Source organism: Puma concolor, chromosome C1 (genome assembly GCF_028749965.1).
Source record: "Puma concolor isolate L17-30 chromosome C1, mPumCon1.1.hap2, whole genome shotgun sequence".
NCBI lineage: Eukaryota > Metazoa > Chordata > Mammalia > Carnivora > Felidae > Puma > Puma concolor.
This window is the reverse complement of record NC_141674.1, coordinates 9,544,599-9,569,303: the sequence shown is the minus strand read 5'-3', so window position 1 is coordinate 9,569,303 and position 24,705 is coordinate 9,544,599. Positions and strand designations below refer to the sequence as shown.

At 50.3% G+C, this 24,705-nt stretch overlaps 1 protein-coding gene across 1 annotated transcript in view; it reads left to right on the top strand.

Annotated features, from left to right (window-relative positions):
* The window catches only part of LRRC38 (leucine rich repeat containing 38), a 36,919-nt gene extending 15,598 nt beyond the window's left edge, over positions 1 to 21,321 (top strand). The window contains exon 2 of the mRNA XM_086715719.1: positions 19,826 to 21,321. Coding sequence (XP_086571845.1) covers positions 19,826 to 20,082 — 257 coding nt within the window. The 3' untranslated portion in view covers positions 20,083 to 21,321. The remainder of the gene's footprint in view (positions 1 to 19,825) is intronic.
* Positions 21,322 to 24,705: the final 3,384 nt, after the last annotated feature.

Genomic DNA, 24,705 nt, shown 5'->3' with positions numbered 1-24,705 from the left:
GTGAATAGCAGACAAAGGTCAAGGCCCCCCAATTCCGGGCTGGTGCTCTTGTCTCATATCGCTCATCACTCACCAGATGGGGATGTGGCACCATGACTGAGAACTCAGGCTTTGCATCGAGAGCCCCCACCATTTGAACCCCGCTCCTGTATTTACTAGCTGGGTGAGGCTGGGCAGATCACTTCACCTCTCTCGGCTTCCGTTTTCTCATGTATAAAATATGGACAATAATAATATTCATGACTCTCTCATGAGGGTCAAAGAGAGAACCCTTGTAATGGGCTTAGCACAGTGCCTGATACACTGAAAGCCCATTATAAACACCAGCTGTTATCACTATCAGCTGTAAATCAACACCCGTGTGTCGCCTCCCCAGGGACCCAGTTCCGGAGGCTCACGCTGAACCACCAATACGCAGTGTCGCTGCAGGTGCTCAGGACTCAGAGTTGGCTCCCAGGCAGGGCTCTGCCACTGACTCACTGATCTTGGGGACTGTGTTGGTTTTGTGTTCATTTCCTGTAACAGACTACCACAAAATCAGTGTCTTAGGATACCACAGATCTATAATCTTACAGTTCTGTAGGTCTACAGTCCAAAACAGGTCCCATGGGGGCACCTGAGGGGCTCTGTCGGTTAAGTGTCGGGCTCTTGGTTTTGGCTCAAGTCATGATCCCACGGTTTGGGAGTTCAAGCCCCATCTTGGGCTCTGTGCTGACAGTGTGGAGCCTGCTTGGGATTCTCTGTCTCCCTCTCTCTCTGCCCTTCTCCAGCTTTCTCTCTCCCTCCCTCCGTCTATCCCTCTCAAAATCAGTAAATAAATATTAAAAAAACACGTCAGGTCTTACAGCCTGAGATGGCTGTGCTTCTTTGGCCTTTCCCAGCTTTAACAGGCTGCCCCACACTCTTGGCTCGTGGGCCACATCACTGTGACCTCTGTCACATCTCCTCCCTGAGGTCGGCCCTCCCGCCTCCGTCTTACAAGGAATCTGGTGACGACATTGGGCCCGCCTGGATAATCAGGATTTTCTCCCCATCTCAAGACCTTAATCACACATCTTGAAAGTCCCTTTTGCGTATGAGGTAACATAGTCACAGACTCTGGGGATTAGGGCACGGGCATTTTGGGAGCATTCTTCTGTCTACCGCAGGGAATTAACTGCGCCTCTCTGGGTCTGTTTCCCCACCTGTGAAAGTGGAGGGTCAGTAAAGGTGAGGGCCTCTCTGCCTGCACAGGTTGTTTCTAATGACACCCCCCCAACCCCAGCCCCTGCCGACCCCTGACCCCGCAGTCACTTCCAAACACGGCACAACTCTGGCCCCAGTGACACCAGTTGTCACAGTGCTGGGATCTACTGAAAACTGCAAGGGGAGGTGTCTGTTTCGGGGACCCCAGGTCTACCCTTGGCCACCTAGCTGCTGGCAGATTCATAAATATAACAAAAAAATCCAATCTGATTCCTGACTTCCCAAGAAAACCAGAATTGCTGTGTTGGTTTCACAGACGGTTGAGGCGTCAACGCCAGCAGGTCGCGGGCAGCTGTCCTGGGGTGACCGTCATAAGCAGCCACCGGGGAGCTCCAGAGAGAGGCAGGTCTCACATGCTAAGAGCGAAGGATGGATGGGGCCTAGACAGAGAGGGAAGGTGGCACCGGTGAGCGGAGATGGGGAGACATGAAGGCGAGTTTCGCAACTGGGATGAAATTGTCCGCCCGATAGCGGCCCAGGGAAGTTCCAGAAATGACCACTGTGTGCGTGAGCCCACACGGTCCTGAGGACACCATGGTGTGATGGATAGAGAATGGGCTTTGGTGACGGCCAGGCCTGCCTTTAAGTCCAAGCCCTCACAGACAAGTTGTGTGACTTTGGGAAAGCCACACAGCTTCTCTGAGCCCTGGTCTCTGCATCTAAAACATACCTCACATTTGTGCATTCAGGTCCATGGTGGTATTATTCACAACAGCCAAAAGGTAGAAGCAACCCAAGTGTCCATCGATAGATGAATAGACAAGCAAAATGTGGTTTGTCCTTACAATGGGATATCAATCAGCCTTAAAAGAAGGACATTCTGGGGGCACCTGGGTGGCGCAGTCGGTTAAGCGTCCGACTTCAGCCAGGTCACGATCTCACGGTCCATGAGTTCGAGCCCCGCGTCAGGCTCTGGGCTGATGGCTCAGAGCCTGGAGCCTGTTTCCGATTCTGTGTCTCCCTCTCTCTCTGCCCCTCCCCCGTTCATGCTCTGTCTCTCTCTGTCCCAAAAATAAATAAACGTTGAAAAAAAAAAAATTAAAAAAAAAAAAAAAAAGGACATTCTGGCACCTGTTGTGACAGGGATGAACCCTGGGGACACTACACCAAGTGAAACAAGCCAGTCACAAAAGGACAAAATCACTCTAACTTCCACTTATGTGAGGCACCATACAGGAATTAAATTCATAGAGACAGAAACTGAATGGAGGGTGCTAGGGACTAGGGTCAGGGGAATGGGGAATTAGTGTTTAATGGGGACAAGGTTTCAGTTTTGCAGGCTGACATGAGTTCTGGTGATAGAAGGTGGTGATACCTCCAGATATCACCAAATGCCTGCGGAGGGGCAAAATCACCCGCCGTTGTGAGAAGCACTGGTCCAAAGGGCTGTTGAGGAAGAGAATTAAGTGAGTTGATAATGGTGAACCCATCATAGTTCCTGGTAAACAGTAGGAGTTGCAATAAATATGACTTCCCTATCGAATGTCATCTCAACAGTATAATTGGAAGGGGCCCACTTCCCATGCATGCCCCACATTTACCCCCAACACACTCAACACATCACTGTACCCACCTGGCCAGTGGGCCCACTGTTAGAGATTTCCTTGGGGCAATGAGAACTCCAAAGGACAGGTCCAGGGAGGGAGCCACAGTGGGTGACCCTGAGTACTCCATGGCAACGTGGAACATTGATCATTATAAGTATGGGAGGTACCAGCCTCAGGGGGCCAGTCTTAGACTTCCCCACACAGAGGAGCCTGCCAGAATGTTCTCTTTAACTAGATCATCGATAACAACTAGACACAGGTGAGTATCCCTAGCACTAGCAAATAGTGTTTGCTACTGAGGTGGCAGTGACGAGAGTGGTAGAAATGGTGGAGGTGGTGGACACAGGACAGGCGGTGACATCACCATGGTGGCTGGGACAGGTGGTGGGCATCATGGTAGAGATGGTGGCCACGGGACGGGCGGTGACATCACCATGGTGGCTGGGACGGGTGGGAGACATCATGGTGGGATGGTGGCCACGGGACGGGTGGGAGACATCATGGTGGGATGGTGGCCACGGGACGGGTGGGAGAAGCAGTAATGGTGATAGTCGAGATGATGGCAGTGATGGTGGTGCGGGTGGTGGCAGTGGAAGTGAGCGCCTGCCTCCCCAGAGAATAAGACTTTCAGCCCTTGGTGATCATCTCTGCTCCTTTCTTACCAGGAGGAGGACAGGCTGGGAAAACTGCACTGTGCGTCTGTCGATCTTCTGTGCATGTGCAGTGACCGATGTGGGTGTCCTGAGGTCCAGGGCTGCCAGTCAGGCTGGAGTCACAATCCTGGCACAGGACCGACTGCACTCTGCTGCCCATTCTACGGAACATGCTCCGTGGGGCCAGGACCGAGCAGGAGCCCTTGACCCGACGCTGCCGGTGCATCTTCCCCTGGTAGAAATGAGCTGATTGCTTAATCAGACAGAGTGTCTGCGGCCGAGACAGGGAGGACAGTTGGGAATTTCCCCTGATGCAGCAGCCCATATTTAATGAAAGTTGCGGTGGGGAACAAAGGCCAGCACTACGGGAAATTAGAGCTGCCGTTCCCAGCGCCCCACTCCCTTGCAGTCCATGCAGGGAGGCCTCGCTGAGAAGTCTTCCTCTGCGACACCAAGAGCCTACAGCAAGGGCCGTGGTACCCACAACTTCGGGTGCTCATAGTAAACTAAGAGCTGGGTGCTTGGAAAGAGCACAAAACTAGGAGTTAGGGAACCTGGGCTCCATCCAGCCTCCATGTGACCTTAGACAGGGTGTCTAACTTCATTGGACCTCTCATCTGTAAAATAAAGGGGAGACGTGGGGTGGGGGTAGAGTCACAGATGCGTTTGGATCTAACCTTCTATGCTGCTGTGAAATCAGGAAGCCCTGGCTGGAAGTCTGGCTGAGCATGTGAAAGAACACAAGGGTGATTCTGTCTCCTGATCCTTTGGGTTTGGAGTTCCGGGAGGCTGGCAGGCAGGGCCTGGCAGGATTTCACCAGCCCAAACTGAGCCCTCTTACTCCGGAGTGCAGGAGAGGAAAGTGATAGGAGGGTGAGCGCTGGCCAAGCGCAGTGGGACGGATGCCCAGGGGTTGGTCCTTCCTCCCAGAGGGTGGGAGTGGAGGCCCCTTCCCTGGGAGTTGGAGCTCTGGCAGTGGGCTGGGTGGAGACAATCAGCTGCACTCTCTCCCCAACCCTCCTTGGCCCCAGGGCCTTCTCCCCCCTTGATAAGACTCGTGAAGTTTTTAGTACAGGTCCTGGGCAGGCAGTTCACAAAAGAGCCACTCCAAATGGTCAGTGAGCACATGATACAACATTTAGCTCTTCTAGTAATCAGAGGAATGTAAATTAAATCAATAATTGTGCTCTGTTATGGCTTATGAGATTGGCCAAGACGAAAAAGTGACAAAATCCCATCACTGGCACAAGTTCAGCGGACAATCTTCAACCTGTGGGGATGTTATCACGGGGAGATAATTAAGAATGTGCGCATCGATGCCCATAACAGATTGCTTCTAGGAAGAAGTCACTCTGGAAGAGTGTTCTAGGATTGTGTAAGTAAATTATGACTCGTCTACGTAATACAGTGCCCGCAACCGTTACTTATGATGTTTGGTAATTATACTGGTCGAATGGAAAGAGGTTCCCAGTATGGTTATCCAACAGAGTGGCTGAGTAGATTCCTACTTGGACGATTTATGTACACGTACGCACAGAAAAAATCTAGAAAGGTATAAGCCAGTGTGTTAAACATGTATTTATGGGTCCTTTTATCTTGCTTCTTTTTGTTTATTTCTCTTCTCTCAGTGTATACACGGGCTTTGCGTAAGTGGAGTTGGGAAAACAAAAAAATATTTTTGATGACAAAAAGTGCTTCGGACAGCCTATCGCTGATCTGGATTAGGCAGTTCCCGGGAGGCCGGATCAGGGGAAGGGCCCCAAGAGATCCTCTGGCCGCAGGCCTGTTTGTTGGCAAGGGGCAAGAGATTAATCTCAATCTATCACCCGCTGTGTCACCATCTATTTTGGGAGAGTGGCAGCTCTTCACCCTCTCCAGCTCCGGTGTCAGCTGCTGGGAGAAGTCATCAGTCAAGGGGACAGAGCGGCAGCGGGCGGGGCGCTGGCCACCCTGCACGAGGAAGGAGGCATGTCCCTTTGGAGTGCGCCCCGTGGAGAAGGAAGAAATGTTTCTAAAGGGGAGGAGTGGTGGGGTCCTTCTGGCCTCGGCCGGAATGAGCTGGACCCCAGTTTGTTTCGGCGGACGGTGGATGTGGATGGGAGGGAACCCCCTAGCAAGACAGAGGTAGGAGCTCAACCTCCCATCAGCGGGGCCCTTCCGCTGTGTCGTCTCCCCAGGAGGGGGTGGCAGCTGCACCGAAACATCTCCACCCCCTCAGGACCCGGCGGCCACGGAGCACATGCTTTTGTAGGACAGCTGCGGAGAGCCAGCTGATTTACAGCCGGGGAAACAGAGGCTGAAAGCATGGGCGTTTAGCTCACCCTTGAACTCCGTTTTCGTGCAGTCCACTTGTGGGGCCTCTTGACTGTAAGCAGCAGAAGCCAACCTCTGGCTGACATAAGCGAGGAAGGGACTCACTGCAGGGATGTCGGGGAGTTCACACAATGGAAGGGAAGCCCGGGAAGCAAGCTCAGAAAAGAGTGCATTTTAAGAAGCCCCAGGGGGGTGAGAGGTGATTGCCCAGAATGAAACCCGGGAGCAGCCTCCAAATAAGGAGACACAGAGGAGGAGAAGCCAAAGGGCAGGAGAGGACTGTCCCCCATATAAGACACCTGGAGTGTGTTGCATTGTGTTCCCCCAAAGATATGTCCAAGTCCTAAAGCCTGGAACCTGTGAATGGGACCTTATTTGATGAAAGAGTCTTGGCCAATGTAGTTAAGGATCTCAAGACGAGATCATTCTGGATTTAGGATGGGCCCTAAAATCCAATGACAGGTGTTTCTTTTTTTATTTTTTTAAGGTTTATTCATTTTTTTTTTGAGAGCGAGCGAGAGAGAGAGAACATGTGTGCGGGAGCAGGGGAGGGGCAGAGAGAGAGGGAGACACAGAATCCGAAGCAGGGTCCAGGCTCCGAGCCGTCAGCACAGAGCCCGACGCGGGGCTCGAACTCATGAACTATGATTGTGACCTGAGCCGAAGTCAGATGCTTAACCGACTGAGCCAGGCACCCCCTGCCAGGTGTGTTTTTATGAGAGGGAGGTTTGACAGACAGAGGCAGAAGGTGGAGCGATGCCATCGTAAAGCAGGGAAGTTCTGGAGCCAGCAGAACCAGAGAAGGCCAGGACCTCTTCTCCCCTTGTGCCTTCAGAGGGAGCCTGGCCTTGTGGCTTCATTCATTTACAGACTCTGGCCTCCAGAGCTGTGAGGGAGTAAACTTGTTTGAAGACACCCAGTCTGGGGGCACCTGCACGGCTCAGTCAGTTAAGTGTCCAACTCTTGGTTTCAGTTCAGGTCATGATCTCCCGGTTCATGAGTTCAAGCCCCACAGCGGGCTCTGTGCTGACGGCTCAGAGCCTGCTTGGGATTCTGTCTCTCTGCTCCTCCTCTCCATGCTTTCTTTCTCAGAATGAATGGATAAACTTAAAAAAAAAAAAAAAAGCCACCCAGTTTGTGGTAAGTCGTCAGGGCAGCCCTAGGAGACAAATACAGCACCCAGATCCTTGAGCATGACCTTGTTTGTTCTTTCCACTGAGAACCGTAGGCTGGGGCCGCCTCTGGAGGTGGCATGGATTCCAAATTGGGTTTGCACTTTTACCGAGCAGCCTTGGCGTAATTATATGACCCACTGGGGCTTAGTATCCCCTGCAAGAACTTTGGGGAGCATTTTGAAGGCAACAGGGGGAGGGTCACAGCTGACCGCACAGACCCTGGAGTCAGACTGCCTGATGCCAAATCCTGGCTCTACTGTTTCTTAGCTGCATGACCTTAAGCAGGTAACACAACTGTTCTGTCTCCTTACCTGCGAACCAGTCGTCACAGTGCTGCCCCAGAGTTTGTTTTGTGGATTAAAGCAGCGTAGACAGTGCAGAGTGCTTAGAAGAGCACCAGGCATTGGGGTTCCTCCAGGGGGTTAGCTGATCTGCCCCCACTATTTGTGGGGGCTCTTTGTTCCCACGCCATCCGTGCCCAAAGAGTGCTGAGAATTTCCAGCCTTCGAGAGGGAGAAGCGTGGGAGAAACACAGCTTCTCTTTCATCGTAGGGAACGGAGAATTATCTGCTGCTGAATGTGGGGAGAAGGACTTTTGTCCTGCAGGGGAAGGGTCTGTGCTTGTCCAGCACAATCAGACATCAGGTGGGACGGTCTGTCTGTCACAGGAGATGGTTTAGGAAACTTCGTGGCTGTACAGCTAAGCCACATTCTCCAATCCTATCTCTATTCATTCAAAAATATGTTTTGAGAGTTCTAGTTGCTGGGAATCCAGAAGGGAACAAAACCAAAAGCCTGACCTCACAGAAATGACATTGGAGTGGGGAGGGGCAGGGAAGCAGAAAATAAACAAGTATATACATACGTCATAGGTCACGTGGTGCTGAGTGCTATAGAGAAAACTAAAGCCACGTTGGGGGGGCGGCTGGAGAATGATCATGGTGGGGGTGAAGTAGGGGGAGCATCTCTGATAAAGCGCCATCTGAGCAGAGGCCCAAAGAAAGTGAAGGAGTGGGCCAGACGCAGGTAGCAGGTGCAAAGGCCCTGAGGTCACCTGTGCTTGGGGTGTTTGAGGGATGGCAGGCAAGGTGCACTGAGAAGTTTGGGGGCGTGGCAGTAAGGATCGTGGCTTTCACTTTGAGACAGATGAAGAGGTTTGGGAGGGAAATGTGTGGAGCAGAAGAATGATGGGATGAGCGCTTTTCTGCAAAAGACACTTCGGGGCTGCTGAAGGGAGGATTGGGGCAGCCTGTAGAGCAAAAACATCAGGGCAGCTCCGAGGCCCCTGCAGTAACGAGACCCATTGTCTAGTCTCCTTCCTCGGGATCCCACGTCATCCACGCAGTTCTAGACTCAGGGCGGGAAGGGTGTTATCCGCTGAGCCCATCAGCTGTCACGGGTGTTCTTGCAGAGGTCGTATCTGTTACACGGCTCACATCTGGGATGCATGTCATTGAAGAAGGTCGAGGAGTCATAAAAATTGGTAGCTCCCAACAGTTTTGCCACTAAGAACCTGATGGGTTAATGTTTCCAGAGCCCAGCTTGGAGAGATTTTGTCCACCAAACAAACCCCATATTTGACGGATAGCTCTGTGGCCTTGTCACAAACAAGTGAGTGGCTGCTGATTGGCTTTCTTGAGAGACCGGTCCTCCCGTACCGACCCGCAGCCCACCTTTCGGGACCCTGGCCAGGCATCACACGCTAGGATCCTTCCCACCTAGACATTTCTGACCTGTTCTGGATTTTCTTGGTTTTTGTGACATTTGTATATTGTGTGCCAGCTCGAAGCTGGGAGCTGTGGGTGCAGACATGGTAAGCACAGCCCCCCTACCCCGTGGAGGAGACAAGGGGGCGGGCAGGGAGGAGAGGGGAAGGGGGAACACAGGTAGCATTCACGGCAGGCTTCCCACAGGAGGCGTTTCCTGCACTGAGTTTTGAACAGGAACTGGCAAACCTCCTCTGAAAGGGCTAGATGGTAAATATTTTAGGCCTCGCGAGACATACAGTCTCTTGTTAAGTCCTCAGAATTGCCATTGTAGTGCAAAGCCGCCCTGGATGATGTGTAAACCTGTGGGCCTGGCTGTGCTCCAATACGACTTTACTCACAAACCCATATGGGAGGGGCGGAAGAAGGGGGGTGTGGCCCTGGGCTGTGGTTTGCGGACCTCTGCTCTCGAAGAATAAGGAAGCTATCGCCCAGCACTTGTCCAGGAGAAATGGAGCGTGTGGAATATGGCCCTGGAGCGTGGTAGATGGTGCTTCCCAAAGGCGACCCTGGAACCGTGGTCACATGTCCAGGCACGCACAGACCCTTCGCAAAATGAGAACAATGAGGGCGTTGCGGTGAGTTGTTCTTAAGGCTCAACGTATTTACTGCTGTTACCTTTTATCCCACCCTTCCTAACTTCAATGGTGTACAAAGGTTTCTCTTATAAAATGTTGATGTCGGGGCGCCTGGGTGGCTCAGTCGGTTAAGCGTCCGACTTCAGCTTGGGTCATGATCTCGCGGTCCATGAGTTCGAGCCCTGCATCGGGCTCTGCGCTGACAGCTCGGAGCCTGGAGCCTGCTTCGGATTCTGTGTCTTCCTCTCTCTGCCCCTCCCCTGCTCGTACTCTCTCTCTCTGTCAAAAATAAATAAACGTAAAAAATAAAATAAGATATGACAACGACGATGTTGTTGATGATGATAGTGTGTTTTTCATGTCCTCACAGGGCAGAATTATAAGCTGCCGTCCTATGTCAGTCTCTCCGTTTCTTATTAGTTTTTCTTTTTACCAGCATATAAAATCCAAAAGTCTGAGGACCACAGCTCTGGACCATAGGCTCTCAAGAGATCTTTGTCACGGGCACACGGTCTTTGCCTCAACCTCTGGTCATGCCTTTCATTCCAGGGCCGCCTCTGGGACATGGGACATGGGAAAGAAGCCCACTACCCCGGGGGCACTCAGATGCTTGCATGGGGACCAGCCGGGTGACACGAATGAGTGAAGAGGCTCACGGCATGTGTCCTGTCTCATTATGGCAGCCTGACAGTTGTGTCCATATAACTATGCCGCTTGGTCTCCTGATTTAAATTGTGGTGTTTTGTTTTTTTTTAGATTCTTTTTTTTTTTTTAACATTTTTCTTTTTAACGTTTATTTATTTTTGAGACAGAGAGAGACAGAGCATGAACGGGAGAGGGGCAGAGAGAGAGGGAGACACGGAATCTGAAGCAGGCTCCAGGCTCTGAGCCATCAGCCCAGAGCCCGACGTGGGGCTCGAACTCACGGACCGTGAGATCGTGACCTGAGCTAAAGTCGGACGCTTAACCGACTGAGCCACCCAGGTGCCCCTTTTTTTTAGATTCTTAAAAGACCACCACCATCGCATTGACAAGAAAAAAAAATGCAGCCTGAGTGGGGCTCATGGTTGCCATTAAAAAATTTTTTTTATAATGTTTATTTTTTGAGAGAGAGACAGAGCGTGAGCAGGAGAGGGGCAGAGAGAGAGAGGGAGACACAGAATCCGAAGCAGTTTCCAGACTCTGGCTGTCAGCACAGAGCCTGATGTGGGGCTCGAACTCTCAAACCGCAAGATCATGACCTGAACCGTCAGTCAGACGGTTAACTGACTGAGCCACCCAGGCGCCCTTCATAGGCTGCCATTTTTAATCTCTTAATCCAAATTCTCAATTCCTGGCAATGAATGAGTCTGCGGTGACTGCACACACAGCCCGACATCCGCCAAGAGACAGTCCTTTGGGAAGATACCATATCTCGGGGGCTCCATCCTAGTCCTGAGGTGCATCTAACACCCACCCACACTTTCAGATTCCACCCGCGCCTCTTGTGTGCAAGGCCTTTCGCATTCCGCTCTAATAATCCCTCAAACTCAAAGGTATTCATTCGTTCCATAAATATTGATGAGAACACACGAGACCTTCCAGACACCCTGTCTCTTCATTCTTCAATTGGTGAAGCCCTGCAGATTCTCCAACTGTATATTATCTTCCTTTCCGGTGGCTTCGTGTTTTTTAGTTCTGGTTCCTTTGTTGGATTGTTAATGTCCTGGGGCCCGGGAACTCACTTTCTTCAGGACTACAGACAACGTAGGCAGACGGAAAAAACATGGGCTTCGGAATAAGACCGAGTGTAGCTCGAATTCTGGCTCCATCACTTAATAGGAGAATTGCCAACGATTTCTGAGCCCCGTTTCCTCAGCTATGCCCTGGGCATATTCCCGCTCACCACCCAGAGGGAAGTCAGCGATGAATGACGTGTGTTAAGGGGTATGCTCTGTATGACACAGTAGGTGCCCAACACATGACACCCCCACACGGGCACACATGTCCTTCCGATTGAGGGCATGGGTGAGAGCTCAGGAAGGTGTAGGTGAATTATACTGAATGGGAGGTTATGCCTGTTTTCTCTTTTCAACAATCGGCCCAGTGGGTCTCCCCTGGGCTCTCCCAGCCCTACCCTCCAGTGTTGACTCCCTTGGGACTAGCCCTTTGCGCTATGGCTGCTGATCCCTGATGAAATATCACATAGAGTCTCTTTAGGAGACCATGGCCTTCATTTAAAAAGAAGGAGCAACCCAATAAGTACCTGAAAGGATGCTCAATGTCACTGGTCGTTAGAGGAATGCAGAACAAAATCACACCCACAAAAAATGAGATAAGACTTTACACCCACTAGGATGGCCATTATTATTATTTAAAAAATTTTTTTTTCAACGTTTATTTATTTTTGGGACAGAGAGAGACAGAGCATGAACGGGGGAGGGGCAGAGAGAGAGGGAGACACAGAATCGGAAACAGGCTCCAGGCTCTGAGCCATCAGCCCAGAGCCTGACGCGGGGCTCGAACTCACGGACCGCGAGATCGTGACCTGGCTGAAGTCGGACGCTGAACCGACTGCGCCACCCAGGCGCCCCATTATTTTAATGTCACATAACAAGCGTGGGCAAGGACGTGGAGAAATGGGAACCTTGGTGCACCGCTGGTGGGAATGTAACATAGTGCCACCATTGTGGAACGCAGCATGGCGGTTCCCCGAAGAGTTAAACGTAGAATCACCATATGATCGAGCCATTCTACTTCTGAGTATATATGCCAAGGAACAGAGCAGAGACTCCCAACAGCTTTTTATATGCCGATGTTCACAGCAGAAGTATTTACAGTAGCCACAAGGTGGAAACAACCCAGTGTCCATCAACAGATGGATGGACAAACAAATGTGGTGTATCCTTGCAAGGGAAGACCATTCCGCTTAAAAAATAAGGAAATTCTGATACGTGCTACCACATGGAGGGACCTTAAAAACCTTATGTTTGGTGAAAGAAGCCAGTCACACAAGGACAAATATCGTATGATTTCGTGTATATGAGTAGGCAAGTTCATAGAGACAGAGAGTAGGATGAGGGAGACAGGGGGAAGGGGAGAGTTATTGTTTCTTGGACACGGAGTTTGGGAGATGAGAAAGTTCTGGAAACAGAGAGTAGTGATGATTGTACAACATTGTGGGTATACGTAATGGCACTGAATTGTGTACTTATAAACAAAACGGTAAGCTTTGTGTCGTGTCGAGTTGGCCACGATGAAAAGTACAAAGGGGAAGAAAGAGGAGGAGAGAGGGAGGAGGAGGAGGAGAAGGTTGGAGCGAAGATGAAGGAGGAGAAGCCGCCACCCTCTCTGTAGACAGAGAATGATTCTGGGCGTGCAGATCGTCCGTTCTCCTCACTGCTAAACCCTGAGCTGTTTCCGCCTCTTGGCAGCTATTCCAAGCAAGTAGAGGACAGAAGACAATTTCGTTTTAATTTCCACCTCAGACTAATATGATGAGAAAAATGTCTTCTCTCTTGTTGCTGAGGAAAAGCACAGAGAGCACTGTGATGGGCCTAGATATTTGGGCAGACATTACTGGGTGTGCCCAGGAGCGTGTTTTTGGATGAAATGAACATTTGAACCAGGAAAGTGGGTACAGCAAAGGGTCCTCCCCAAGGTGGGTGGGCCTCATCTAATCAGTTGATTAGAACAAAACCACTGGCCCTCCCCTCCTGTGAATAAGGGGGAGCTCCTCCTGCCTGATGGCCTCAAGCTGGGGCATCAGTTCTTTCTTTCTTGCCTTCTGACTTGAACTGAAACATCGTCTCTTCCTGAATGTTGAGCCAGTATTCAGACTAGAAGTACACCCTCGGTTCTCCTGGGTCTCCAGCTTCCTGGCTGTGGATTTGGGAATTTGTCACCTTCCGTAATCATGGGGGCCAATTCCTTATAATAAATCCCTTTACACACACACACACACACACACACACACCCTATTAACTGTGTCTCTGGAGAACCCTGACTAATGCAAGCACCCTTCTCAGATATCTGGAGTCAGGTGTGGGCACAATTTGAAACCTTGAAAATCTGAACAAAACTAACACTTTTTTTCAAGCACAAATGGTGGCCAGGCACCATGTTAAGAGGTTTTCAGATATCCCTTTATTTCATGCTCATGACCATGAGCCGGGGGTCTGTTCTGAGACTCACTAGAGGCTGTCCCTCCATGTCTGCATTTCAGAACCCATCTCCTGACGAGGGAGACTACTCCAGTTTGTCTAGGTCAGGGCGTGGGAACAGGAGGGTTGCTGGAGAGTTCTAGAGAGTCTCTTTAAGAGACAACCTGCCCAAAGGGAACTTGTTCTGAGTTGCTGGGTGGGACTGTGCAGCCCTGGGAAAGTGGGTGTGGCAGGGTAGTGGTCAGAGTGTGGACTTGAGCCAGACTGGCTGGGGTCACTCTCAGCTCTGTCGTTCCCTGGCTGTGTGGTCTTGGGCAAGTCACTTGATGTCTCTGTGCCTCAGTTTCATCATCTGTAAAATGAGGATAATTACAGTAGGTCGCTCATTGGGTTGGCATGAGGATTAACTAAGCTGACAGGTGTAAAACCCCAGTTGCAGCACCTAGCATGCACAAAGTGCTGTATCTGTGCTGGCTTTTATCTGCTCTTCTTAACTCGGACAGCTGAAGAGATGCGGGTCAGGAAAGGAGGGAGAACGTTCCAAATCAAGTAGGGACATCCCAGCGACTCCTTCCCTTCCCTCACGTGCCCATGCCTACCTGCCTTTCCACTCACCCTGTCCTGGTGACCCTCCTGTTAGACCTAAAGTCCTTGAGGCCTGAACTGTGTCTTTCTCTTCTTCCTTCTTTCCCTCCCACCTTCTCTCCTTTCCTTCTTTCCTCTTTTCCTTTCTTTCTTCTTCTTCTTCTTTTTCTTCTTCTTCTTCTTCTTCTTCTTCTTCTTCTTCTTCTTCTTTTTGGTGTGTGCTTCACAGCCTCTAGCATAAAGCTTCGCTTGTTTTGTCTCATGCCCTAATCAAAGAAAGCCATTTAATAACTAAGGTCAGCAATGAATAATAGCCCTGCCTTAGAAGGTAACTTACTTTTCCAGGCACTTCCACCTGAAGTTCTCAACCAAAGGGACTTTAGTCCCCCCACCCAGGGGACATGTGGCACCATTGGCAGACATTTGTGATTGTCATACTGGGTGGGGTGCTACCAGCATCTAGTGGGTAGAGGGCAGGAATGCTCATAAACGTCCTGTACCATGTGGGATAGCTCTCCTACAACAAGTGTATATATATATATATATTTTTTTTTAATTTTTTAATGTTTATTTTTGAGAGAAAGAGACAGAGACAGAGACAGAGCGTGAGCAGGGGAGGGGCAGAGAGAGAGGGAGACATAGAATCTGAAACAGGGCTCCAGGCTCTGAACTGTCAGCATGGAGCCCATTGCGGGGCTCGAACTCACAAACCACAAGATCGTGACCTAGGCCGAAGTCCGACGCTTAACCGACGGAGCCACCCAGGTGCCCCCAACAACAATGATCTGATGCAACATATCAATAGTGTCAAGGGTGAGAAGCTCTGGTCTAGAGTAAGATCCTGCAGGGGAGAAGAGGGGACGGGACCCCCAAAATCAGATTACCTTGACTGCTGAGTTCTGCAGCCTGCCTAGAACGCGTCTCCAGAACGCTCTCTCTGGCAGCAATGCCCTGCCCCCTCTCCTGGGCCTTGTCTGCCCAGCTAACGCTCTTTGTCTGACTTTTTTTATTCCTCTGCCTTTCCTGAGCTACGAAAATCCATGAAGACAGTGTATCTTATTGTGCTAGCTCCATCAGTTGTGGTTCCAGAGTCCCTCACCCCTGGTGGGTTTGCATGTGACGTTTGGCAAACAAGCCTGTTTCTTCCAGCCGCAGAGAAATGTGAGATGACATTTTCTAAAAGGGTCACTTTGTAAAAATGCCAAGCTTACTCTCAAGGCACAAAAAACATCGTAGAAATCAGAATTGACTCAAGGAGTCTTGGCAGGCCAAGGTTGGGCTTAAACAGCAGGTGCTGTGGGCTGGTGTTGTTCTGTTGTGGTTGTTTTCCAGTGAATACGGCTTATTGAAGACAGGGACTGCTGGAAAGTTTCTCTAGATAACAGTGACCCGTTGCGGGTTTGAAGATTACAAATACGGTAAAAACCTGGATTTGCGAGCAGAATTTGTTCTGGAAACACGCTTGTAATCCAAAGCACTTGTATATCAAAACGAATTTCAAGAACCATTGGTTCAGTTGTGATCATGTGACATGATGATCATGTCCCATACGACTTGTATTGCAAGACATCGCTCGTTTATGAGGTTAAAATTTACTAGAAATGTTTGCTCGTCTTGCGGAACACTCGAACAAGTTACTCGCAATCCAGGGTTTTACTGTATTATCTTAGAGTTAGAAACTGTGTTTCATGGAGTCCATTCGCGTCTACCTTGTTTATGTTCATAACATCTTTGGCTCAGGGGAAGGGGTGTTTAGAAGAGGCAGGTCAGTGGATTTTTCCCACTTTTCCATTGAAGAAAACTGTCTACAAGGGAACCCCAATATAACTCTGTCTTCAAGTTCTCCTATTCTGTTCAATTGCATTTAAAATGCTCATAAGAAGTAAACAAAACTTTGGCTTCTGCCAAAGCATAAGAGACTCTTAAAAACTGAGAACAGGGAGGAGAGGGTGGGTGATGGGTATTGAGGAGGGCACCTTTTGGGATGAGCACTGGGTGTTGTATGGAAACCAATTTGACAATAAATTTCATATATAAATAAAAAAAAAAAAGAAAAAAAAAACTGAGAACAAATTGAGGGTTGATGGGGGGTGGGTGATGGGTATTGAGGAGGGCACCTTTTGGGATGAGCACTGGGTGTTGTATGGAAACCAATTTGACAATAAATTTCATATGTTAAAAAAAAAAAAAACAACTTTGGCTTCTTTCAGAAAAAGAAAGTCAAAAACTAGTCAAGCATACCTGGAGAAAGACACAGAGTTTTGTCCAGCTAATCCCTTGGGGATATAAGGTCGGCATTGAATCAGGGAGAGGAGGTGCTGTAAGGCTGGTTGCCAGGCAACGGCTCCCATGGGGAGGAGAGCATCAGCCCCAGTGGGTTGGCTGTACATTACAGAAAAGGTGGGCCAAGACCCAAGGAGGGAGGAAGCCTCTGTTTCTGAGCTGGGGAAGGAAAGATATGCAAATAAAGACCCAAAAGGTGGTCACTGGGTTGCCGTGCAATTAGCAAGCTGCTCTTTGCAGTACAGAAGCCAGTTAATTAGTGAGATGTGAAAAGATCATTCTGACTTTCAGACAATTCGGGAGATGGGTTGAGGGCCAGCTTTCTGAAACCTGGAGGCACTGAAAAAGAGAGGAGTTGAAGGTTTTCCTGAAAGTTGAAAGGAAGCCAAAGGTAAGTGTCCTGCAGTGTCCTCACCGCAATGGTGTCCTCACATTTCCAGGAAGGTGTGTTGCTAAAAGCAAGCTGTGAAAACTCTTGATGCTTCAGTTTTTTTCATCCATAGAACAGACATAATGGTACCACCTACCTCATGAACTTGTTGCAAGAATTAAAAGTCAGTATGTACGTAGCAGTTAGAAGAGTGTTTGCACATAGTAAGTGCAGTATGAGTCCTAGTTTCTACTGCTTTATTTTTCTCCCCTCTTCCAGATCAGAAACAGATGATCTGATCTCTTTATGGATTTTAATATTAAGCACTTTCTTGTACCTGAAGTTTGTGAAATCATGGTAGTAACTCGACTTTGTATATAGTTCATATTGTGTATCAGTCAGGATGTGTAGATTACCCTTGGTAACAAACAGTCTTTGCTGGCTGACTACTCACACGAGTCTTTATCTTTTGTTCATTCCCAGTGAGAGTTTGTAGTAGTTTTCTAGGGCTGCCACAAGAGAATACCCCAGACTGGGTGACTTAAATAAGAGAAATGTATTTTCTCACAGTTCTGGAGTCTGGAAGTCCCAGATCAAGGTGCTGGCATGGTCAGTTTCTGGTGAAGCCTCTCTTCCTGACATGTAGATGGCCACCTTTTTGCAGAGTTCTCACATGGCCTTACCTCCATGCACATGCAGAGAGAGAGAGTGAGATCTGTGAGAGAGCGAGATCTCTTCCTCTACTTTTTTTTCTTAATTTGTAAAAATTATTTATTTTAGAGAGAGAGCACACATGCACAAGCATGGGAGTGGGGCAGAGGGAGAAAGAGAGACTCTTAAGCAGGCTCCACACTCAGTGCAGAGCCTGATGTGGGGCTTGATTCCACAACCTGGAGATCGTGACCTGAGCCGAAATCAAGAGTTGAACATTCAACTGACTGAGCCACCCAGGTGACCCATGTCTCTTCCTCTTCTCTTTTTTTTTTTTTTTTTAATTTTTAATGTTTATTTATTTTTGAGAGAGAGAAACAGAGCACAAGCAATGGAGGGGCAGAGAGAGAGGGAGACGCAGAATCTGAAGCATAGAGACCAATGTGGAGCTTGAACTCATGTACTGTGAGATCATGACCTGAGCTGAAGTCGGACACTTAACTGACTGAGCCACCCACGCGCCCCCTGTCTCTTCCTCTTCTTATGAGGACACCAGTCCTATGAGATTAGGGCCACGCCCTTCTGATCTCATTTAACCTGAATTATCTCTCATTATTATCTCTAATTACAGACACATTGAGGGTTAGGTCTTCAACATATAAATTTCAGGGGGATACAATTCGGTCCAGGTTGGTGGTACAGGTGGGGCCTCTGTTCATGATACTCATTTGGAGACCCTGGTGAGCTGGGGGCTTCATCTTCAGCCGTGCTCACCTCTCCCACCTCAGCTCATACTAAATGCCCCTTTGCTCACTCTTCTGCCCCTGGCTACGTGGTGTTCCCCAAACACCAAACTCTTTGCCAACTTCCTGTCTCCTCTGCCTAGACTGGTCTTTCATGACTGGTTCCGTCTCATTCTTTAGATCTTCACTAAAATAGTACCCTGTGAACACCCATCTAAAGACGGTCCTCTGTCCCAGACACTCATCCTTTCATGCTAGTGTGTCATCTTAACATTTATGTGTTTCTTGATCTACTCACTAACTGTCTAAACCTAAGCTGCATTAGGTTTTGTTCACTGCTGTATCCCCAGGGCCAAGTATATAGTAGATACTCAATAAACATTTGTTGAATGCATGAATGAGTGTCTGTCTTCTAGAATTGATACTCTTTGAGTGTAGGGGCCTTTTTTTGGGGGGGGGTGCCTTGTTTATCACCAATCCCTTGGCACAGGATAAAATGCTCAATAAATGTGGGTTGAATGAATAAACGAGTATCTGGAGACCCATCCTTATGGTGCTCAGATTTTCATGCCTTGGGCAAGTTTTCCTTTGGGCTTACTGAATCAACAGAGGGTGTAGAATTCACCCACCTGCAATCCTCATAGCTGTCTCCCTCTCTTCCCCTGATGGCATGATGAGGATTCTTATTGTATGTGAAGTGCTTAGAACAGCGTCTGGCCCATGGTAAGTTCTAGTTAGCATTTATGGTTATTGTGTTTTTTTAATTAATTTATTTGAGAGAGAGAGAGAAGGCATGTGAGTGAGGGACATGGGCAGAGGGAGAGAGAGAGAGAATCTTAAGCAGGCTCCATGCTCAGCACAGAGCCTGACGTGGGGCTTGATCCCTGGGATCATGACCTAAGCTGAAATCCAAAGTCGGATGCTTAACCGACTGAGCCACCCAGGCGCCCCATTCATGGTTATTGTTTTAAAGCACTCTCTCACACGTACTCAGATGCCTTGTTTTTCTGGACTGGAGGGTATGAAACTCCTTTTTAAATGAGCCAAACACTCTTCCAGTGAAATCTTAAGGGGACCCTCAATATATAACACAGAGGTTAACAAGGGCTCCTCTGGGCACAGCTGGAGTGGATGTCCCGGAAGCTCTCAAACTCCCCGGGGGAACTCACATCTTAAAGCACTCTTCAGGTGGTTGTGAAAAACACGGAGGCTTCGCAGAAGCTTCAGTACCTGCTGTTTGAAGGCCTCCTTCACATATAGCCTATTTTCCCCACTCCTGTCGCAGGAAAACCCTTCTAGGGTAGTGCTGTGCTAACCCTGTTTGTGCCCTGAGGACAATGACGGAGAAGATTGGGGCAGTGACGTTGCCCACTGGAGCGTGTTGTATGGATGGGCACTGTCACCCCCCTTCCCCTCCCCCTGCACTGGCCCCTCCTCCACCCGCCACCCCCAAGGCCACATAGTACCCAGGTCTGGATGAAAGTCTACAGAGGCCCTGACCTTGAATCTCCCCTTCTGTCACCATCTGAGTGGTTCAAAACCTAGAGTTCCACACCTTAAGAGCAGGGCAAGGGAGACCAAGGCGTTCAGATTTTCTCATGGTGGTTACTCTGGGACTTTAAAAAACAAAAAAAAAAAGCTTATACAATCAATCCCCTCCCCTCTTCCGTTCTGGGGGAACACTCCTGCTCTGCACTCGGTAAGCACTCGCCTTGCCAACTTCTAGGCAACCCTGCAGACCTCTGTCTCACCCCTCCCCCTGCCTCTTTCACAGGCCGTGAGGAAATCCAGTGCTCTCTGCCCCTGGGGAACAGGAGGATATTCCTGCACGAGCTGTCAGAGGCCAGCTTCAGCGAGTGTAGGTTCAGCCTGTCGCTCACGGACCTGTTCATCATCATCTTCTCGGGCGTGGCGGTGTCCATCGCTGCTATCATCTCCAGCTTCTTCCTGGCCACTGTGGTGCAGTGCTTCCAGAGATGTGCCCCCAACAAGGACACCGAAGACGAGGAGGACGAGGATGAGGACGACTGAGCCGCCCCCTCCCTTCCTGGATTGCCAGAGCCCAGGCGGGGCTCCCCTCCGAGCCTAGCGGGAAGAGGGGAAGCTGGAAGTGGGAAGCAGTCAACCCACGGTGCCCAGAGCAGCACCTGTCCCCGTCCGTGCACCTGGCCGTGCACCTGGCCGCGCACCTGGCCGCACACCCCGGGTGCCCGCTGGGACCTCCCATCTCAGAGTTTAAGACCTTAGGGGTGGACGAGCCCAGGAAGGATTCTGGAGGGACCTGCCTCTTGGCTTGAGGTTCGAGAATGGGGTAGAGAGAGGCTTCCCCGCTGACCCTGAACCCCAAGCCGGGGGGAGCAGACGCTTGCAGCTCTGACCACCAAGCTGGCTTGTGCATCTGTTCTCTGGCCTGGCTTGGGACACTGAGCAGCAGCCTCTTCGTCCCGGGATGCAGCCGCTCAGACAGGGACTCACGTCCAGGGCCCTGTCCCTGGAGTGGACTTCTGCCGTACAGGGCTTCGGCAGCCTCTAGAGGTCCACAGGACAGATCCCCATTTGGCTAAAGTGGCACTGAGGGAAAAGCTACGATCTGGCCAAAGGGCATTTGTTGCTGTAATTGGTGAGCAGGTGAGGAAGACTTTTCCTGACAGAGCTCACACCCTGTCCTCAGCCCGAGAGGAAGCAACTTGTAGAGGAAGGAGGGTCCGTCTTGTATACAGTCTCCATGGCCTCTGTGCCCCATCACTCCTTCCCCTGAAACACAGCCACTTGTCTCCCTTCCCTGGCCCCTTCCCCAGCCCCCCCACCACTGGAATCCCTCCTCAGCCAGCTAATGCCTGGCTGGTCTCTGTGCTGGCACGGGTCCAGACTTGTCACCTCCAGCACTTGTGGTAAACTTTCCCCCGAGGCCAGGATTCCAAAAAGCAGGTTGTGCTGGACCAAGAAAATGCTAAAAAAACAAAACAAACAAACAAAAAACAGAGATTTGGCCTCTGAGAAACCTCCATCAGTGGCCTTAGGGTGTGTGTTACATTTCCTTGGAGCATAGTTTGTGACAGGCCGTGTTTTCCTGGATGTGGAAGACGGTGCTTGGTTCAGAGATAATATGAAGCCACGTCATGTGCCTGGCGGGTTAATGTAGGGCGACGGTGTCAGCAGCATTGGACTCTGCTGGGGACTGAGACTTTGAGGGAGCCTGAGAGAAGCCCTGGGTGTTTCTGGGAACCACCTCTCCACTGTTTCTCCTAATATATTCCTTATGTGCTCTTCCTCCATTGCTCCCTCCCATCTCTGCCTCCACAAAGACCCACTGTCACTTGCTAAGGGCCAGGCACTGGTCTGGGCAGCGTGGGTGTGCGCTAAGAAGACAGGGCCCCTGCTCGCTTGGCCTCTTTGTTTTTAAGTTTATTTATTTATTTTGAGAGAGAGAGATGAGGAGGGGCAGAGAGAGAGGGAGAGAGAGAATCCCAAGTAGGCTCTGTGCTCTCAGGGCAGAGCCCGATTCAGGGCTCGATCCTGCAAACTGTCAGATCATGACCTGAGCCAAAACCGAGAGTTGGATGCTCAACTGACTGAGCCACCCAGGCGCCCCTCTCTTGGCCTCTGTTCTTGCGGGGGAAACATAAAACAAGCAGGTAGACAGAACTGTAATTAAGGTGGTGATAGGCACCGTGAAAGAAAGAAATGAGGTCCTGCAACAGAGTAATGGTAGAAGCTATACAAGAATGGGTAAATGGGTATATTAGCCAGGGCTCTCCAGAGAAACAGAACCCACAGGGGATATGTATTCTATATATCTATTATTATTTGTCCATCCACTCATCCATCCATTCAACCATCCATCCATCCATCCATCCATCCATCCATCCATCTAGATTATAAGGAATTGACTCACATTATATGGAAGTTGCAAAGTCCCAGTATCTACTGCTGGCCAGCTGGAGACCCAAGGGAAAACAGTGGTGTAGTTCCAGTCTGAGTCCAAAGGCCTGAGAACTGACAGAGCCACTGGTCTCCGTTCTAGTCCAAGGTCAGGAGAGGACTCAGCTCAAGCAGTCAGGCAGACAGAGAAAGCTGGGGCTTGGCGGGGGGGGGGGGAGATAATTCTCCCTTCCTTCACCTTTTTGTTCTATTCAGACCCCCCAATGGATTGGATGCTGCCCGCCCACACTGGGGATGACATTGTGCTTTACAGTGTCTACAGATAAAATGCTATTCTCATCCAGAGACATCCTTAAGGTCATACCCTTAATAATGTTTCACCACATATCCAGGCACCCCGGACCCAGGCAAGTTGATGCATGAAACTAACCCTCACACCAGGGAAGGTCTCATTGGGTAGCTTCAAGCTGAATCCTGCCTCCTTCCCTCCCTCTCTTCTCTTCTTCTACTCTCTCTACTCCTCTTCCCCCTTCCCCCTGGAGGAGACTCAGGCCCCTGTCTGGCCCCCAGCATTCTTGGCCCCAGGGGAGACCACTAGCTCAGGAGCTGTCTTGTCACAGAGTCACTGGGCAGGTGGGCAGCATCTTTCACACGCTCCGTTGCACCCCAGAGCCAGAAGGAGCCACCTCTGTGGGCTCCCCCTCAGCCCAGGTACCACTTCCCTGGAGAAAACTGTATGAGCAGCCTGAAGGCGGTCATCATGAACGTTAGGTGCTGCGTGAATTCCAGGTTCCAGCCATCATGTGCACCTTCCTGTGAATGAAGGCTCACGGAGAAGGTGCTCAGTCAGGGGAGGGGACTCTACTGACACCGGGCTACCTGAGAACAGGGAAAAGACCATGGCAGAGGTGTGTGTCACAGGCTCGGAGGCTGAGAGTGTGAGGCACAAAACAGTCTAACGTCAGCACCTCCCCAGCCTGGCCGCGGACTCACTGAGATTTGTGTGGGGTCAGAATTGCTGTCTGTTGTCACAGGGTCCGGTCCCCACCCCCGGGAGCACCCTACCAGGGACACCGCTAAAGGCCCTGGATCCAACTGGGCCCCTGCCAAAGTTACAACTTGTTTCTCCCAGAATCCTGGGGAATTGGTGCCCCGGGCTGTGAAATTAGTACCACGGCCTTGGTCTGATGGGTTCCAGTGGGACTTAATGAGTCTTAATGAGACTTAATGAGTCTATTTCACCCCTCGTGGCCAACAGAGTCAGCTGTTTCCTTAGAAGGCACAAGCCCTGCATGGCACAGGGGCCCGTGGTTATTTCCTGAATGAACGAGTGAGTGGGGGAGGGACAGCCAGGGACTCGTTGGGCACAGATCAACCCCCACTTCTGCTGGCTGCACCCCAGAATTTTGGAAGGAACATGACTCTGGGGAAGAAGGGCTTTAAAATATTACCAGCTGAAACCATCACTGCCCGGACATAAAGCCTGTGAAACGCTCAGGACGTTGGGGACGGGAGGGACATCCAAGCCCAAGAAAATATATACTGACCGGGAGCCCCGGCTCCACTGGGAAAATGCCTTTCAAGAAGTGACAGTGGCACAAGCAAGAGGCAGTGACTCAGTGATCTCTGGCTGGCTGTGGGGTCTCAGGTTATAACTAACAGCAACAAGGACAAGGCTACATACCGACTGAGGGCCTCCTGCACCAGAAATACCCCCTGTCAGATCACCACCAGTGTCACTGTGTCTCAGATGTCACCTCCTCAGAGTAGCACAGTACCTCATGCTACTTTCTGCACAGCACGTACCCATGATGTGACATTGTTCCACCTGTTTACGTGGTTATAGTCTACCTCTCTGGACTGGAACAGGAGCTCCCCAAGAGCCGGGATTCGGGCTGTCCGTGTCCCCAGAGCCGTGCCTGGCACACAGCGGTGGCACAACCAATATGCATGTTGATTAAAAGACCAAACAAAAGAATTCCATGCACCATACCAGGAACACCACCAACATAAGCTCTTTTCAAACCTCTTTATAACTCCGGGGGAGAGCTGCTACTATCCCAAGTTTATAGATGAGGGAAACTGAGGCTCAGAGAAGGTGGGTAGGTGACAGGACCTGGCAGAGCTAGACCAGATTCACATTTGGGCTTGGAGGCCTGTGCTCCTGGTTACGATCATAGTTCGTGTGCATTGAGGACACTCTATGCTAGATGCTGGACAAGGCCCATTAGGTGACTCACAACCCCTGTAAGGCAGTGTATTCATCCGGGTTTCCCCAAGAAATAGAACCAATAGGATGTGTATAGACAGAGAACGAGATTTATTCTAAGGAATTGGTCCGTGTGATGGTGGAAGCTCACAAGTGCAAAATCTATGGAGCAGGCTGGCAGGCTGGAGACCCAGGGAAGAGCCAGTCTTGCAGTTCAAGTTTGGACACCGTCCCCTGTATAATCCCCTTTTAGTTCCACTTAATGGAACTGAGTCCACGAGGCCACATCTTGACTGGGCGATTTGCTTTCCCCAGAGTCTACCGGTTTAAATAATCTCAGCTAAAAACACCCTTGTAGAAACATCCAGCGTAACGCTTGACCGCACATCTGAGCACCAGCCAACTTGACCCAGGAAGCAAACCATCACACAGGTACCATTATCACTTCCCCTTTTACAGACCCATCGCCTCTGCGTGGCCATTGAGAGAACTGGTTTGGGCCTGGGAGTAACCGGCCTGGCAGGACACAGCCCGTGAGGGAGTGGAGTTTGGCCACAGGGTGC